General features: G+C 40.5%; 1 protein-coding gene across 1 annotated transcript in view; it reads left to right on the top strand.

The window, feature by feature from the left end:
* The window catches only part of SIM1 (SIM bHLH transcription factor 1), a 72,505-nt gene extending 56,283 nt beyond the window's left edge, over positions 1 to 16,222 (top strand). Inside the window, exons 10-11 of the mRNA XM_025294637.2 lie at positions 8,107 to 8,509; positions 10,733 to 16,222. Of these exons, the coding sequence (XP_025150422.2) occupies positions 8,107 to 8,509; positions 10,733 to 11,463 (1,134 nt within the window). The 3' untranslated portion in view covers positions 11,464 to 16,222. The remainder of the gene's footprint in view (positions 1 to 8,106; positions 8,510 to 10,732) is intronic.
* Positions 16,223 to 19,117: the final 2,895 nt, after the last annotated feature.

Raw genomic sequence — 19,117 nt, 5'->3', positions numbered from 1 at the left:
AACTTTTTCACTCTCTTCTTTCACTTTCATCAAGAGGCTCTTTAGTTCTTCTTCACTTTCTGCCATAAGGGTGGTGTCATCTGCATATCTGAGGTTATTGATATTTCTCCCGGCAATCTTGACTCCAGCTTGTGCTTCATCCAGCCCAGCATTTCTCATGATGTACTCTGCATATAAGTTAAATAAGCAGGGTGACAATATACAGCCTTGACGCACTTTTTTCCCTATTTGGAACCAGTCTGTTGTTCCATCTCCAGTTCTAACTGTTGCTTCCTGACCTGCATACAAATCTCTCAAGAGGCAGGTCAGGTAGTCTGGTATTCCCATCTTTTTAAGAATTTTCCAGTTTGTTGTGGTCCACCCAGTCAAAAGTTTTGGCATAGTCAATAAAGCAGAAGTAGGTATTTTTCTGGAACTTTATTGCTTTTTTGATGATCCGAAGGATGTTGGCAGTTTGATCTCTGGTTCCTCTGCTTTTTCTAAACTTGAACATCTGGAAGTTCATGGTTCAAGTACTGTTGAAGTCTGGCTTGGAGACTTTTGAGCATTACTTTACTAGCGTGTTAGATGAGTGCAATTGTGCAGTAGTTGCAATATTCTTTGGTATTGCCTTTCTTTGGAATTGGAATGAAAACTGACCTTTTCTAGTCCTGTGGACACTCCTGAGTTTTCCAAATTTGCTGGCATATTGAGTGCAGCACTTTCATAGCATCATCTTTTACGAATTGAAATAGCTCAACTGGAATTCCATCACCTCCACTAGCTTTGTTCATAGTTCAAGTGGGCTTCCTAAGGCCCACTTGACTTTGCATTACAGGTGTCTGGCTCTAGGTTGGTGATCACACCATTGTGATTATCTGGATCATGAAGATCTTTTTTATATAGTTCTTCTGTGTATTCTTGCCACCTCTTCTTAATATCTTCTGCTTCTGTTAGCTCCATACAATTTCTGTCCTTTATTGAGCCCATCTTTTCATAAAATGTTCCCTTGGTGTCTCTAATTTTCTTGAAGAGATCTCTAGACTTTCCCATTCTATTGTTTTCTTCTATTTCTTGCATTGATCAGTGAGGAAGTCTTTCTTATCTCTTTGCTATTCTTTGGAACTCTGCATTCAAATGGGTATATCTTTCCTTTTCTCCTTTGCTTTTCACTTCTCTTCTTCTCACAGCTATTTGTAAGGCCTCCTCTGACAACCATTTTGCCTTTTTGCATTTCTTTTCCTTGGGGATGGTCTTGATATCTCCCTCCTGTACAATGTCGTGAACCTCTGTCCATAATTCTTCATGCACTCTGTCTTTCAGATCTAATCCCATTTCTCACTTCCACTGTATAATTGTAGGGGATTTGATTTAGGCCATACCTGAATGGTCTAGTGGTTTTTCCTACTTTCTTCAATTTAAGTTTGAATTTGGCAATAAGGAGTTCATGATCTGAGTCACAGTCAGCTTCCAGTCTTGTTTTTGCTGACTGTATAGAGCTTCTCCATCTTTGGCTGCAAAGAATATAATCAATCTGATTTCGGTGTTGACCATCTGTTGATGTCCATGTGTAGAGTCTTCTCTTTGTTGTTGGAAGAGGGTGTTTGCTATGACCAGTGCATTCTCTTGGCAAAACTCTATTAGCCTGTGCCCTGCTTCATTCTGTACTCCAAAGGCAAATTTGCCTGTTACTCCAGGTATTTCTTGACTCCCTACTTTTGCATTCCAGTCTCCTATAATGAAAAGGACATCTTTTTGTGGGTGTTAGTTCTAGAAGGTCTTGTAGGTCTTCATAAAACCGTTCAACTTCAGCTTCTTCAGCATTAGTGTTCAGGGCATAGACTTGGATCACCATGATATTGAATGGTTTGCCTTGGAAACAAACAGAGATCATTCTGTTGTTTTTGAGATTGCATCCAAGTCGTGCATTTCAGACTCTTTTGTTGACTATGATGGCTACTCCATTTCTTCTAAGGGATTCTTGTCCACAGTAGTAGATATAATGGTCATCTGAGTTACATTCACCCATTCCAGTCCATTTTAGTTCACTGATTCCTAAAATGTGGATGTACACCCGTGCCATCTCCTACTTGACCACTTCCAGTTTGCCTTGATTCATGGACCAGTCCAGGTTTCTATGCAACATTGCTCTTTGCAGCATCGACTTTACTTCCATCACCAGTCACACCCACAACTGGGTGTTGTTTTTGCTTTGGCTCCGTCTCTTCATTCTTTCTGGAGTTATTTCTCCACTGATCTCCAGTAACATCATGGGCACCTACCAACCTGGGGAGTTCATCTTTCAGTGTCCTATCTTTTTGCCTTTTCATATTGTTGCTAGGGTTCTCAAGGCAAGAATAATGAAGTGGCTTGCCATTCCCTTCTCCAATGAACCACATTTTGTCAGAACTCTCCACCATGACCTGTCCATCTTGGGTGGCCCTACACGGCATGGCTCATAGTTTCATTGAGTTAGACAAGGCTGTGGTCCATGTGATCAGTTTGGTTAGTTTCCAGTGATAGTGGTTTTCAGTCTGTCTGCCTCCAATGGAGAAGGATAAGAGGCTTATGGAAGCTTCCTGATGGGAGAGACTGACTGAAGGGGAAACTGAGTCTTGTTCTGATGGGCAGGGTCATGTTCAGTAAATCTTTAATTTTCTGTTGATGGGTGGGGCTGTGTTCCCTCCCTGTTATTTACCTGGGGCCTAATTATGGTGGAGGTGTAATGAAAATAATGGGGACCTCCTTCAAAAGGTCCCATGCATGCACTGCTACACTCTGTGCCCCAAGCCCTGCAGCCGGCCACCGCCAACCCACACTTCTGCCGGAGTCTTCTGGACACTTACGGGCAAGTCTGGGTCAGTCTCTTGTCGGATCACTGCTCCTTTCTCCTGGGTCCTAGTGTACACAAGGTTCTGTTTGTGCCCACCAAGAGTTTGTTTCCCAGTCCTGTGTAAGTTCTGGTGGCTCTATGGTGGGGTTAATGGCGACCTCCTCCAAGAAGGCTTATGCTGTACCCAGGTCTGCTGCACCCAGAGCCCCGTCCCCGTGGCAGTCCACGCTACCCGTACCTCCACAGGAGATGCTCAAACACAGTTCTGTCTTAGTCTCTGTGGGGGTCTCTGTGTTCTGGTGCACACAAGGTTTGTTTGAGCCCTCTGAGCATTTCTGGCAGGAGTGGGGTTTGATTCTAAACGCGATTTTGCCCCCCTACCATCTTGCTGGGGCTTCTCCTTTGTTCTTGGACGTGGGGCATCGCCTCACAGTTGCTCGAGCACTGCGCAGCCACTGCTCCTGCATCTACCATCTTGCTAGGGCTTCTCTTCCTTGGACATGGGGTATCTCTTATGTGTATTTTACCACAATTAAAAATAATTTTAAAAAGCAAAAGAATGGTTACAGAGGACCTGGAAGTGGGAAAAAATGCTGCTATAAGCATTCATGTATTGGTTTTTAAATGAATATAATTTTCATTTATCTGGAAAAAGTGTCCAGTTTTGCATATAGCAGTTGCACATTTAGGCTTTTTAGAAACTTCTAAGCTCTTTTCCAGAGGGGCTATATCATTTTACATTCCTATCAGCATTGCATGAGTGAGCCAGTTTTCCTTCATCTTTGTATTGTCATTTGGTATTGTCACTATTTTTTTTTTATTTTAGCCAGTCTAATAGGTATGTGATACTATTTCTTAGTTGTTTGAATTTTCCATCATGTTTTGTCATCTCTTTATCTACTGAGTGAAATGTCTCTTCATGTCTTTCACACATTTTAGTGTTTTATTGTTGAGTTTGGGAGTTCTGGATTTTGCTTGATTTTGAGTTCCTTACCTGTGGTCAGTGCTATGAGCTACTAAATATTGACTTGCGTTTATATTTTGGCGTTGATTGAGCTCTTTCTTTCTAAGGATAATTTTCTTCATTTTGCCTATGTCCTCAATCCCTTTCTCTCTCTCTTCCCACTCTCTCTCTCTCTCTCTCTTTTTTTCATAGTTTCTTAAACCACTTTGTACCTTACTCTCTGTACCTACAGGCTCACAGGAACTGCTGCTTTTACTTATAAGAAATTTGAAATTTGGCATATTCCTTGCCTCCTAGTAATGCTGATAGGATAGGTCATGTGAGGTTTAATTTGTGCTCCTTGATAACCTTATGGTTTCTTGGGGGAGGGTGTGTGAAGAGATGCAGATTCAAATGGATGCTATTATCCTTCCTACTCAGAAGCCTCTAGAATGGAATGATTTATTGACCAAAAGTCCTCATAATACCTATAAAATTTGTGTTATGAGATACTTGGGGGGGGGAATTAACATTAGAGCAAAATTATGACTGACATAATAGCCTTCTTCTTATAACCATGAAAATAAAAATTCCTGGACTTGTATTATAGTTCTAATTATCTACTTTAAATAAGTGCAACAGGAGCAGGAACAGGCATAGGGATCATGTGTTTCAACACTAGAAAGGATACCAAATAATTGTCTTATCATAAAGAATATTAGAGCTGGAAGAAAAGTTCAAGGACTAACCTAACCTGATATGTCATTCTATAGCTGAGGCTAAGAAAGATAAATTTTGCCTAGGTTACCCTGGTGGGCTACAGTCCATAGGGTCGCAAAGAGTTGGATACAACTGAAGCAACTCAGCACGCATTCACACCCCGAGAGTTACTATCAAGAATGGATCTGGAACCAAGTCTCCCGCCTCCCTGTCCCTAGGGCCTCTTCCATTAAATGGCCCCAACCCTGGTTCAGCTTTTCCTGTTAGGACCCAAGAAATTACATCAGTTGCCTGTGACTGTACATGTGGTTAAGTAGCAAATGTAGGTGCCAGGGAGACCAGGAGTCTTCATCTATAGCACTCATTCACAGCTGGCATACGTTGCCTGGCTGCCTGCCTCCCTTTCTGCCCTCTCTCTTTCCTTAAACATGTCATGAACAACTGAACTACTTCAGATCAAATTACAGGGTTGTAGTGTTAATGAAGTATGGTCTGTTTTAAAGGGTGGACATGGCTTACAGTTTTTTGTTTTGGGGGGCTTTTTTTTTGTCCCATGAGGGTTCTTAATTTCCCACCAGGAATCAAACTGGTGCCCCCTGCAGGGGCAATGCAGAGTCTTAACCACTGAACACCAGGGAAGTCCATGGCTCCCAGTTTTGATGCTGCACTCAGGTTCAAGTTTATAGGCCTTGTCTTATAAAACAGAGGTTTACGGCTTGGCTTTTCCTCCATGCCTCTAAAGCCGTGGGAGGGCTCAGTCTAACTGAAGCACCCAACTCCCACCTGCTTGAAGGTCAGTGCCTGTGCTGCTGTGCTTTCCTGAGGCTTCTCTGTCAGATTCTTCTTCAGGTGCTCTTGAAATGTGTACCTCACGTACACCAGGGTTGCCTCATGTTGAATTTTCTTTGTCAGCGAAGGACAGAATGTTCTTCTCTGCTGCGCCAACAGCACTTTCCCATACACACTCAGGGAAGGCTTTTCCTCCTCTCAGCAGGGCTCAAAAGTCTTGACTGGAGCACTTCAGAAATAGGCCTGGTTTATACTTTTATAAAAACAAGCAGGGTCTGGGCAATTCCTAGTGTGGAATAGTACCAATGATCTTGAATTTTTCCTAGCAAGCATGTGGATGGTGCTACCAGAGGGCAAATGGATAGCACGCTGGTCCCCACTCAGTCAGGAGAGAGGGTGGCAGCCCCTGCTTGGTGAAATGAGAGGCTGGTGTTCAGGGGGAGAAAAGGCAGATGGCAGGTGGGGACGTGAGTAGGAGAAACGGAGCTTGGGGTGCCATGATATGTCCACCCTACAGGCCTGCAGGAAAGAAGTTCAATTTTCTGTTTTTTTGTCTTGATGGAATATGGCGATAGTCCATATGTACATTCAGAAAATAATTAAATTAACATTAGAAATAGCCATGGAAAAATCTTGACCCTCGAATCGCCTGGAACTCTGTCCTGATATTTATCAGTGTGCTATGGAGTTGCCCCGGAGGAACCTCTGTACCTCATCTCCCTGGTGGAGCTGCCTGTTTGCACAGAGTTGGGGAGGGCTGGGATTCTTTCTTCTGTTCAGGGTGGGCCTAGGAGGGAAGGGAGAGTTTGACTTGTCCTGATAAGCCCTCATCAGGGATCACATTTGCTCAACTAGCGTGTGACATGAAGAACAATAGAGCCTGGGAATTTCTCCTGTCCCTGTGCCTCCCCCATCCCTACCCCCTGCTCAACCTCCTTCCCACCTTACCCACGCCCCACCACACATACCCATCCCTCCTTCTTGGGGATGAGCAAGAAAATGCAAACTGGACTTGTATTTTGATTCCTGAACCTATAAAGCAGTTTCAGCCACTTTTCTGGTAATCTCTCTAACACTGAATCCTTTCTTTCTCTTCTCTTCCTTACCATGGAAGAATAAAAGCAGGCTTTGAAACCAGATAGACTGTGAGATGGCTGTGGCATCTTATTAAAACTCAGTGATGCAGTGTCCTCATCTATAAAATGGAGCTATGTTACTGTCCAAGTGGTTGTAAGGATTCATTCATATAATATATTGTGAGTGGTTAGGGTTAGCATATTGCTGGGCACACAGTAAGTTCCCAATAAATAAAATCTATTATTATAGCAGGCAATGGCACCCCACTCCACTACTCTTGCCTGGAAAATCCCATGGACAGAGGAGCCTGGTAGGCTGCAGTCCATGGGGTCGCTAACAGTCGGACACGACTGAGTGACTTCACTTTCACTTTTCACTTTCATGCATTGCAGAAGGAAATGGCAACCCACTCTAGTATTCTTGCCTGGAGAATCCCAGGAACGGGGGAGCCTGGTGGGCTGTCGTCTATGGGGTCGCACAGAGTCGGACACGACTGAAGCGACTTAGCAGCAGCAGCAGCAATCTCTCTATGGTACCAAGAATTGTGTTTAGCATTAGGTGACCAAAACCTGGTAGAAATGATTATATTACTGATTTTAATGGCCCTTGAGGAACCTCACCTCCTGGGGAGGTCTTCTGGCCTTTTATGTTTTCTTTAAAGCACCTGACCAAATACTCTGGCAGCAGGTGAGCAGTGTGATTCCTCAGAGGTGCAGCCTTGCCTGCAGCTATGTTATCCTGACGAGCCTGTGCATATTTGAAGTTTCACTTTAGAAAGCAAGAAACACATCCTAGTGAACAGGCTAACTTACATGGGACAAGACTTTCCCAAAGTCACATTGAGACTGAATTAGGTTAAGTATTTATTAACTACCTTGCCCTGTATCCAGCATGACTCTCAGAGAGTTACCAGTCCAGTGTGAAGCCTTAAACCTTGCTTTTCTTTTGTTTTTTATGGAAGAAAAAATGTGAAAAGTCAACAGGAGTAAAATATGGTGCTCTCAGGACTTCCTCTGGTGGTCCCAGTGGCCAAAACTCTGTCTGCCACAACAAACACGGGGGCAGAGCCAATTATATAAACAAATAAATATTTTTTAATAATAGGGTGCTGTCTTGGACTCTCTTTTTGACACTACCATTTGTGTAGCAATGGAGAACCTGGGTTTGAATTCTGGCTCTGCCAGCTGCTAACCCTGTCATCTTGGGCAAGTCATTTCCCCTCCTAGGGCTTTAGCTTACCTACCCATTTAATGGGTTACTAGTATCTCCACTTGGGATACCCTGGTGACTCAGCTGTAAAGAATCCATCTGGCAATGCAGGAAATGTGGGTTCCATCTCTGGGTCAGGGAGATCCCCTGGAGAAGGAAGTAGCAAACCACTCTGGTGTTCTTGCCTGAAGAATCCCATGGACAGAGGAACCTGGCGGGCTACAGTCCAGGGGTCCCAAAAGAGTTGTACCCAACTTAGCAACTAAACAACAACACATATTTCCACTGAAGCGCTTGTAAGAATTATATTGAGTAATTCACGGGAAGTGCGTCCAGCAGTGCCTGGCATTTAGTTCAGTCCATGTTTGTTATTAGTTTTATCTCCTTCTTTCAGCGGCCTAAAGGATTTTCTTCGCGGTACCATGACTGACTTGGGTGATCCAAGTCAGGGGAGCCCAGCCTGGCGCTAGAGCCCAATATGACCTTAAGGATGCTTTCAGACCTTGGGGTCTTTTTTTTTTTTTGAAATGTTCTTTTCTCGTCCTCTCGGTTTCAGTACTCCGGATTTCCCACGGAAAGATCGGAATCAGATCACGAAAGCCAGTGGGGCGGCAGTCCCCTGACGGACGCGGCCTCCCCGCAGCTCCTGGACCCCGCGGACCGGCCGGGCTCCCAGCACGACGCGTCGTGCGCCTACAGGCAGTTCTCGGACCGCGGCTCCCTCTGCTACGGCTTCGCGCTCGACCACTCCAGGCTGGTGGAGGAGAGGCATTTCCACACCCAGGCCTGCGAGGGCGGCCGGTGTGAGGCAGGCAGGTACTTCTTGGGAGCGCCGCAGGCGGGGAGGGAGCCCTGGTGGGGCTCTCGCGCAGCCTTGCCCCTGACCAAGGCCTCCCCGGAGAGCAGAGAAGCCTATGAGAGCAGCATGCCTCACATCGCCTCGGTGCACAGGATCCACGGTAAGGGCGAGCTCCAGACTCCTGACGCGCAGCCTGGCACCTCTGGGCAGGGTTATCTTAGTCTAGGTTGGACCCTGGAGTGACCCCCACCCAGTGAGTTTTCTCCTTGGAATTTATAAATCAGAAACTCCAACCAATGGGATCTTAAGAACCAAATCCGCTCTTTTGAAGAGTATTGATTTTGCTGATGTTTGCTTAATCCGTTTATTTTGAACAGGCAAGTAAACATGATTCCCATTTTAACATTAAAAAAAGTAAAGAAGTTAAGATGAATTAAGTCTATTCCTACTAATGTGCAGTATGCATGCATTTAAATTTCTTCTGTTTTACTTTCTTCCGTATTCTCAGGCTTCAAATATGGACGACAGGGAGTAGCTTGGGGCTCCTTTAGCAGGGTTTCTCAGTGAGGGCACTGTTGGTGGTGTTGGGGGTGTTGGGGAGGCCTGCCTTTGTTTTATGGCCTATCACTCACTGTCACAGGTGTCTTAACCTCCCTGGTCCTCTAGGCATTAAATGCTAGTAACTGCTCCCTTCATCCCGTTACAGCAACCCACAGTATCCGCTGTGAGTTGAGGATGGAGTGAGATGTGGAACCCATGGGAATTTTTACCCTGGGATTATTTCATGGCTTTGTGAACACATAGAAATGGGCGCTGCAGTTAAAACCTTTAATGTTATTAATGCTCTTCTATGTCCATTTCAATGTAATCTGCTCAAGGAGACCTCATCCTGTCCACTCCAAGCTTGGGTCCAGGCAGGTCTTGAAACCCCTCCCCATTTCGTTAAAAGGCAGTGACACTAAGATTGATCTGCTGGCCATGGTATTTCTCTTCCTGCTGTGTCTCTCAAATGAGAAATATGCTGGACATTGCGGTTCTCCCCATAAAGTCTCCTGCAAATACCACCTGGGCACTGACTGTTTTCTATGAATGAGTTTGCTTTGTTTCCATTTTTGCTTTTTATTTTTCTGCTTTTATTTTTAATTTCTCTAGTTTGGTGGCCTGGGCATGGAAACCCAGGGCAAAGGGTAATTGCTTGCCAAAGAATGAAAGTGAAGTGAGAATCCTGGCTTAACCTACATGGTCGTGAGGGAAATATTAGATATAAAATAAGAAAAGGGAAAAGGAAAGCAATGACTAGTGTGATCCTGGGCTTCTCTGCTGCATTAAGCAGTTTCAGCTTTCATAGGTCCCTTTCTGCTTCTCTTCTCTCTTTTTATATTGACTTCAGACTCTTTGGAGAATAATTTAATTTATGGAATAATGGTTTGGATGCACTCTTCGTCCATCTCTCTCCTTGGTTCAAAATAGGTATTATTAACATTTAAAATGTTTATTTATTCTTCACTTTATTTTAGAAGCAATCTAAAATGCCAGAGTTTCTATATGATTATGTGTGTGTGAAACTGAGATTTTTTTTTAACACTAGATTTAGGAAGACCATATTTATATTTTTGATCAGGATGATATATACACATATCTATATCTCCATTCACACATACACATATACACATATATGAATATGTATAGATATTTTTAACCCTCAAATAGTTTAAAAACTAACATTAGAGGGTTTTTGTAACTCTACTTAAGATACGTATAGCAATTTTAACATTTTAGGTGATTTAGTGGAAATTGAGAAAATAGTCCAGACGATATTATCCTCATCCTCAATCTTAATTAAAAGCATTTCTAAGCATCAACAGAACACTTCTCTAGAAAATAACATAAACCAAATGTTGCGCATTTTATTTATTATTTACAGTCAGACAGGTCTCAGGGATATTCATCCATGGACAAATATAAACATACTTTACTGTTTCACTCGTTGGCATTCACAGTGCATGAACCAAGTTTACCTTCTAGAAAACTTGTTGTAAACTTCATCTGCACTTAAAAGCCACTGAGAACTATGAATTCCAGGACAATATGTTGACACTCCGTCATGTGCGCCTGTGTCTGTTTCAAATATTGGTGCACATATTAAAAAAGAAAGATACAAGGTTTCTTTTAATAGGGAAAAGAAAAGTGAAAGTGAAAAGTCGCTCAGTGTGTCCGACTCTTTGCGACCCATGTAGCCCTCCAGGCTCTTCTGTCCATGGAATTCTCCTGGCAGAGATTCTAGAGTGGGTTGCATTTCCTTCTCATAGGGAAAAGAAATTCACTTGCAATTTTGGGGGTGCATTTTAAGACCACTTACTTTTTTACTTTTTCTGGTTTCTAGGGCGAGGTCATTGGGATGAAGAGAGTGTGGTCAGTTCTCCAGACCCTGGGTCTGCCAGCGAATCAGGTGACCGATACCGCACTGAGCAGTTTCAGAGTAGCCCGCATGAACCTAGCAAAATCGAAACTCTGATAAGAGCCACCCAGCAAATGATTAAAGAAGAGGAGAACAGATTGCAGCTAAGGAAAGCACCCCCAGACCAACTGGCTTCCATTAACGGAGCTGGGAAAAAACACTCCCTCTGTTTTGCAAACTACCAGCAGCCCCCACCGACAGGCGAAGTCTGCCACAGCTCAGCTCTTGCCAACACTTCACCATGTGACCACATCCAGCAGAGAGAGGGAAAGATGCTGAGCCCCCATGAAAATGACTATGACAACAGTCCCACAGCGCTGTCTCGGATAAGTAGTCCCAATTCAGATCGCATTTCCAAATCCAGTTTGATCCTAGCTAAAGATTATCTGCATTCTGATATGTCTCCCCATCAGACACCAGGAGACCATCCTGCCATCTCTCCAAACTGCTTTGGCTCTCACCGGCAGTATTTTGACAAGCATGCTTACACGTTAACTGGATATGCCCTGGAGCACTTATATGACAGCGAAACCATTAGAAACTATTCCTTGGGCTGTAATGGCTCACACTTTGATGTAACTTCCCATCTAAGGATGCAGCCGGATCCAGCCCAAGGACATAAGGGAACATCTGTTATAATAACCAATGGAAGCTGATGTTTTTTTCTAAAATGTTTTGTTCTTTAAGGATCTCTGAAACATATTTATCATTTAATGCCCCACTACCAGCATTTACAATGCCACAGATTGTTAGAATGGATAATTTAAGTTACTGGGTATTTGGCATATGTTCTTGTGAAATCAAAGACAGAGCACTGGCATTCAGGGTTATACACAGATAATGGAGCTAAAGTGAATACACAGATTTGCCCCTCTATTTATATGGGAAACAGAATAAATTTTAATTGAAAAATACCCGTGTAGATTAAGTGAGCATATATACCACATGAAAGGACAGATGGATGACAATGCATTATAATGATCCAGTGAACTTCATGCACACAGACCACTATCCACAATCTGCTGTATATACTTCACATACTGACTGTATTTCATAAGTACACCCCAAGTGGGTAACTTTCCTTAACCCTAGCACATAGAACATTGGAAAGAAATTTCTATTCCCAAATAACTAAGAAAGAGGGAGATACATCTCATAAACTAGTTTTTATTTGTGGTTTCAACCATCCAAATTATTTGATTTAGGCATAAATTAAGGAAATGGCTCTGAATCTAATACAAGAATGAGTTTTCACCTGGTATCCATTATAAGCAATCAGGAAGTGTGATTTTGCACCTTACTTGTGAGTTCGACAAAGAACAGGATCACATTGACAAAGCTTTAAGGGTTTTTCTAAGTAAAAACACTGAGTGTTGGGACACACATCAAAAGCCTGGTGTGCCCTATTGGAAATAGGTTAGTAAAGATGGACAAGACCAGAAGCAGAGGAAAAGGAAATGATATCTCAAAACAAACAAGTGTCAGCAGATGTAATCAACATATTGGAAGCTTATAAAACTAACCAAATAAAAACTCAAACTAACTCACCAGGAAAAAAGGCTGCTAAGTGAAAAAAAAAAAAGCCAACAGAAAAACTAAGGAAAACCAGTGAAGTACTACATGACAGCAGTATAGTTGTTTGAAGTGTTTGAACACATGTCAATGCACAGATGTGCAAATGTGACACGTGGAAAGCCTCAGGAGAGAGTCTAAGATAAAAGCTTGGGCTGATGGACAAGTGGCTAAAAGGGCAAGAGCAGTTCTCTGAAGGAGCAGGCAAAGTGTTCATTTTCCATATTGTTTATAAACAGCAAAAACAAACTTGGTCTTAGGTTCATGGATATAGTAGAAGATGTGGACTAGATGTCGAGATCTCTGAGTTCCAGCTCTGACCCTGCAGATAACTTATTTTGGGAGCATTCACCATGCCTGGGCCCCAGTTTCTTTATCTGTATGGCAGCTCTTAAGTTCCAAGTTTCTGTGGTTCATTGGAACTGAACTTGTCAACCAGTTAATAACCATCTGATGTGAGTTATCAAGGCTCATCTTTCTGGCTTTTCTGCACTCAGAGAGAGGTCTAGATGCTTTGAAACTCGAGCAGGTCTATGGGCTCTTTTAGACATGTTATAGCTACAGTCAACTTTCTAGTTCAGCCAAGGTATAGATGGTAGAAACTGAGGGAGAAGTAATATAAATAATATTTATTTAATGCACCATTCTCTAGTAATCAAAGCAAGGTGACATAAGTGATTAGAGAAATTTCATAGAAAATATTTCCTAAGAGTCCCTTGCCTAAAACTCATGTGATATGGAAGTGGGTGGGGTATATTGGAAGAACTTACTTATCATTTTGAAGGCAGAACATGATTTTGAGCACTCAGGGATTGGTACTATATCTTCATCTTTTAACACAGTTATTTGAAAGTCCAGAGGCAGGTGACAATCTGAATGATGGTAATCTGAGATGAATACTGTTTGTATATGAGAAAGGAGGCTACATAAAATTAAATAGTTCTTAAACAGCAATATTTGTGCTAATGAAAAAGGTGCAAGTGAGTGAGACAGTCAGTGTATACTTTAAAAAATGTTCAAAGAATAATAAAAACTAAAAATTGAACTATACAAGCTCTGGAACACTTAAACTGAATTTTTGATCAATTTGCAACATAAGTACGGTTTTAGGAATGCTAAAGTTTTTGTTGAATTCTGTAGATGGACAAATGGTTCAAAGGTACACATAGCTCAAGAATATGGTGCATTTTGGAAAATAAATCTATACAGGTGGGTGTTACTGATGGATACATGTTCTACCAAAAGTGCTCTAAGGACAGATGTTATCAATATAAAAGGAATGGAATCTCAAGAATCAAGAAAAATGAACTGAAATGAAAGAAAACACTGTCAAAGAAATTTCAGTGTGATTTTTACAAGAAAGAAAGTTAATTGATGAAAGAAAATATGAACTCTACAAATAGGGGGTACTCAGAAAGAGTAATGCACTTTAAAATGGTTATAACTAATATTTTTAAGTGAAGACAGAATTAACTGAATTACATCTTGACTAAATTTTTGCTAGATTGATCCAGTTTTACATAACCCATTTGTATAATTTACAGGTCAAAAATTTTATGGTAGCAGCTTTATAACATAATACCTATATGTGTATATGTATGTTCCCATTTAAAACTAAACTTAAATTGGAATTAGTTTTAAAATTTGATTTTCATAACTTTGTTAAATGCTGAGAATTGGTTGAAATAGAGAGAGAAGTACGATTTTTCTATCACTTTGGGGATTCATAAAAATGTGTTATATCCAGTTACTAGTACATGTGTGGCAATTCGTTAGATGATACAAACCTCATGCTTTCTAATAATGGTAGGAATATTTTTATTTCCCATTTTACCTGTCTGCCTACCTAACTTAAAGACTTGTATGACCAAAGAAATAAATGAATATTTGCCCATCTTCCTTGGGAAATTTTAGTTAAAACTATTATTGAGAATTTACAGATTTGGCATATTATTTTTGGATGCATAATATTAATGTCCCAATCACTACAGGTCAACATTTAGATGTGTTACACAGAGTTTTTTTTGGCATAGTATGCTGAATATAATGGACTGGCTTTTTCTAAACTGTAATTGCCTGATATAGGGTAATATGACACAGGGCTGGTATGACACTCAATATGAAAGACAGGATGCAGTAAAAGATTTGCCTTCAGTGTTTAGACAGAAAACTCATTTATTCTTTCTTGATTATATTTTATAGGGCTAGAATATTTCCACTGGGTACTATCCTTAATTCTTGGTACACCCTGCTGCCACATGCTGCCTCTGGGCAGAGAATTCCACTTAAACTAGACTTTAACGGGCTCTTCTAGAAGAGGATAATATCCTTCATTTTCTTGTCTCTTTTAATGGGGGATGAGAATCAGTTCAATAAAAGATCATTTGGAAAATATGCATTGACATTTTAAAATAAAATGAGAGGATTTTTTTTCCCCAAGACCTAGACCAAATGAGTTTGATAGAAGACACTACAGCTAAGGAGACGGAGTACAGAGATAATATTTTGTAGCTCTCTCTTTCTTTCAAGAGCTGAATGTTACTAAAATATTCTGCGTGATTCTATTAGTGCTAGTAGCATTTGAAAGTGACAGAGTGAACACTGATATTTGGAAAATTGAGAATTTGGCTATTTGGGTGTCACTTACCTAGACCAGTGGAAGAGCTTACATTTCCATGTGCTCTTTTTGATTTAAAAAGTTTTAGTGCCCAGATTTGGTTCCTTCATTCACTCAAATTACAGGACAGAAAGATGCATCTTGTTTTCGGAATAATTTAATAACAATTGTGAATCCTGTGGTTCTCCAAATAAGTGATTCAACTTTCATGTCAGTGTCAGTTTTGTGAATAAGAATTTGACAGCAAAATCGATTGGTTAGTTCTAACTGGGAAATGCATTGTAGAGAAAACATTCATTTTCCTGCTAAATGTCAGATGAATGACAGAACAGCTATGGACATGTGCATAGAAAGTATTCTTGGGGAGAGGAGTTTTTGTGTGGGGCTCATTTCTTGTGCACAAGAGTTCTACGGGTAATGCTGAATTTGAAAAGTGAGATTGTGCTCATATCCAAATAGGGGTTTGCTCAGAGTTCCTTCTCTAGGACAGTATGCAGAAAGGCTGAGTACATGTGTATATACGTATACACACAAACACAAGTGTAAAACAAGTAACAAGATTCTATTCTGCTGTGCTCCTGAAAAACTGATGGTTCACATGATAAATTCTAATTAATAATTTAATACCAAACTTTATCATTTTATTTATTGCAGTTTTGCTGCATGGGACTTTGCTTTCATAAGCCTATAGAGTAGAGAGTTTGTCCTAATTTTCTGATCTGGAACACATTTAATCACATTTGAATTTGCACCCAACAACCCTGGTGTGTTTACATTTCAAAAGAACTAAAATTGGCGTGGAAAAAATTTTAGAAATACTGTAACTTTTTTTTCCATTATTTTTCCCCAAAGGGAAATATTTCAAAAAGTGAAACATATGAGTAGGCACTTCAAAGAAGAGATAAAATATTTTGTTTGTTTTTTGACTGACATGCTATAAAAAGGATTATATTTGTGAAAGAAGATACTGATTGCCAATATTTCAAATACCATCTTGCAATGTATAGTTTTTAGTGATATCGTAGTACAAGTCTGTAATTTGAACTTTTACTTTGGAATGTAAAGTAGAAAATATTAGCTATGTCAATGATATCTTGCAAAGTGTCCCCATTTATAATTATTTATATTGTAAATAGCTTTCTGAAGTAAATTTGAAGTTAATGTGCATAAAATGTATTTATTATGTGAGGAATTTTTTGGTTTAAAATATAGTTATCAATATGTAATATGAGTCTGAATTATTCATTGAAAGAAAAATTTCTGTAGGACAAAACAGACCGCCAACAAGAAGACTAGCAATGTAAAAAAATAAAGATTGTTTTAGCACTAGATTCTCTTGATAACACACACCCACACACACCCACATACACTTTAAGAGACCTGGCAATAGAAACTTAAACACATGCACAGTATCTATTAAGTAAAGGACCTGATTTTCTTTAGATACTGGAGAATGTTTTCTCAATTTTTTTTTTATTAGAATCTTAAGTGGGACTATTTCAGTCTCCACTTTGCTAAAATAAAATGAGAAATTTCAAAGTGTAAGTTACATGTTTAAGGTCCAAGGAGGGAAAATAAAACCTATAATATTGAGATTATTTAGTTTGTTGTAATTTAAAAACATTAAAAATATAGTTTGAATACTTTTTCTTTTGGAACTCAAGGTATTTTTAAAATTTAGAAATTAAAGTCAAACAAACAAAAAAGATTGCCAGGTGATTCTCTCTTTTTTTCATTTTCATAGAACCCAGTGTGGTATTTTTCCCCTTCCAGGGATTTCTGATTTACCTTGATGTAGTCCAGAAATGGTGCTTCCCTGGTGGCACAGGGGTAAAGAATCTGCCTCAATGCATGAGCTGCAGGAGACACAGATTCGATCCATGGGGCAGGAAGATTCCCCTGAGGAGGGCATGGCAATCCACTCCAGTAATCTTGCTTGGAGAATCCCATGGACAGAGGAGCCTGGTGGGGTCACAAAGAGTCGGACACAAATGAAGTAACTGAGCAAGCACGCATGCATTCCAGAAATGGTCAACCATTAGACAATTCAACAAACCTGCATGATATATTTTTAATTCAATGGAAATGGTACTTCTATTTCATAAAGCTTTTTGACAAAGTACCACAAAATATCGTTGCCATTAACACGACAGCATTTATCAGGTATTTTTCTACGTGATTCTTTACATACTTGTTTTAGTGCTTCCATTTCTGAAAATAAAATTGTTTTCACTTACTTTACATTTCAAAATAACTTGCACTTCCAATTTAATTCACAACACTTATGGAATCTGTATTATAAGCCCCACATAGGATAGACACCAGAATCTTTCTCCGTGTAGGACCTTCTAGAAAAGCACATGGAGAGGGTTTTTAATTTTCCTTATGTGCTTTGAAAGTGTAAATTCCTTAGCTCATCATAAAAATGACAAGCATTTATTGAATCATCATGTGCCAGGCATTGAACCAAGCTCAGATTATCACTGGAGTCTGAATAGACCCTGTCACAGAGGGAAATACCAATGCACTCTATCTCTGCTGATGAGGAAAGTGAGACAGACTGACTCAGTAATTCAGTGACACAGCTAAGTAAGTGAGTGGTGGAGGTGAAAGTAGAACCCAGACAGGTTTACTCCAAAAGGCTACCTTACTTTAGTCTGCTTTATGTATATAAATAAATAAGTGAAAGAAAATATGGTCTAAATGGTGGTTGCATAAAATAGTTCCTTCAGTCCAGTTAGTGGTGACTCCAGTAACTGGATGCGTGGTCTCCAGGTTGTACTAAGGTCATTCTCCGTTATCACACTGACACGCTGATGACTGGTCCAAGGCAGACAGAGGCCAAGCCTGCTACATCCTTGCACGATATTTTGCCTTCCTGCTAAGTGAGCGTTCTGATGCTTCTTTTAAATGAATGTGATCCCAAGAAAAGTCTAGGGCTTAAACAAGCTACAAGCAAAATTATTCTATCAGAATCTCCATAATGTTTGGAAAAAAAAATGTTGAGTCTCTCTCAATTAACAAAAATACAAGTGGGTTAAGCAGTAAGTATAAACTACATAACCAACATATTCAAGATATGAGCCAAAACAAAAGGTATGACTTTATCATGATTGCCATTAAATATTGTTTTGGCTCGTGGAAAAATTTCCTTCCTCTTTGGATAAAGACCAACCAAAAACCCACTCCATCAAGAACCTATGTGTATCAGTATTATCTGTATTATTTAAGGGCCTGCTTTCAAGGATACTCTTCAGGGAAAGCTTAGAGGGCTATTGCAACTCCCACATTATGTATTTTCCCCATACGAGGGAAAACTGCCCAAAAGTTTTCTGACAGTAAGACTCTCCCTCAGAACACAGATGATTCCTGTAAGATGTCCTTAAGCAATGGCACGCTTGCTGGCATCAGTCTGTCTCTGGTTCCCTCTGTGATGGTGATAACTCCTGGGTACCAGCAACCCTGGCAGCCTGTCCAGCCACCCCTGGTCCCTGGCCTCAGCCTCACAGTGTCAGGAAGGTTGATCCTCTGTAGCATTTCTTGGCCTTTTCATAATCATGCTTTATAACTTAATATGTGCTGTATTTACCAGTGGAATTAGATCCAGGGTGGGAGAAATGTAAAACAGCCTGTGCTTTGGGAGTTTGTAAATAATCTCTGCTTTGTTCAGTTTCCCCCAGGTCAGGCTCCTGTGTGGGGAGTAATTCCATATGGGAATCTGCCTTGAGTGCCATCTAAGTAAACCTTAAAGGGAATCTTGGCAGAATCTCCCAAGCCATAAGGAAATCATTCTCAGTATCTGGTGAGGATTTTCTGATAGCTTTGTATTTTATGTATATATGTATTTTTTTTTTAAGTTGAACCTGAAGACTCTCTTTATGGGTAAGATCTCTAGAGTTCACTTAGGAATGGGGAATTGAGATTGAATGTTGAGAATTGAGAATAATCATCCAGAAAATAATTGAAGTTCATTATTCAGTGAATTTCTACATTTCTAATTTCAACTTCAGTCCTTGTGTTAGTCACATGCCCTATTAATTAGGCTAGATACTGGGGCTGCTCATGGCGTGATGCTAAACCCATTTTTACATTTAAAAGATCAGAGACACCCTATTAAAAAA

This window comes from Bubalus bubalis, chromosome 10, assembly GCF_019923935.1.
Source record: "Bubalus bubalis isolate 160015118507 breed Murrah chromosome 10, NDDB_SH_1, whole genome shotgun sequence".
Lineage (NCBI taxonomy): Eukaryota > Metazoa > Chordata > Mammalia > Artiodactyla > Bovidae > Bubalus > Bubalus bubalis.
The sequence above is the reverse complement of the archived record's forward strand: the minus strand, read 5'-3'. Positions and strand labels throughout refer to the sequence as shown.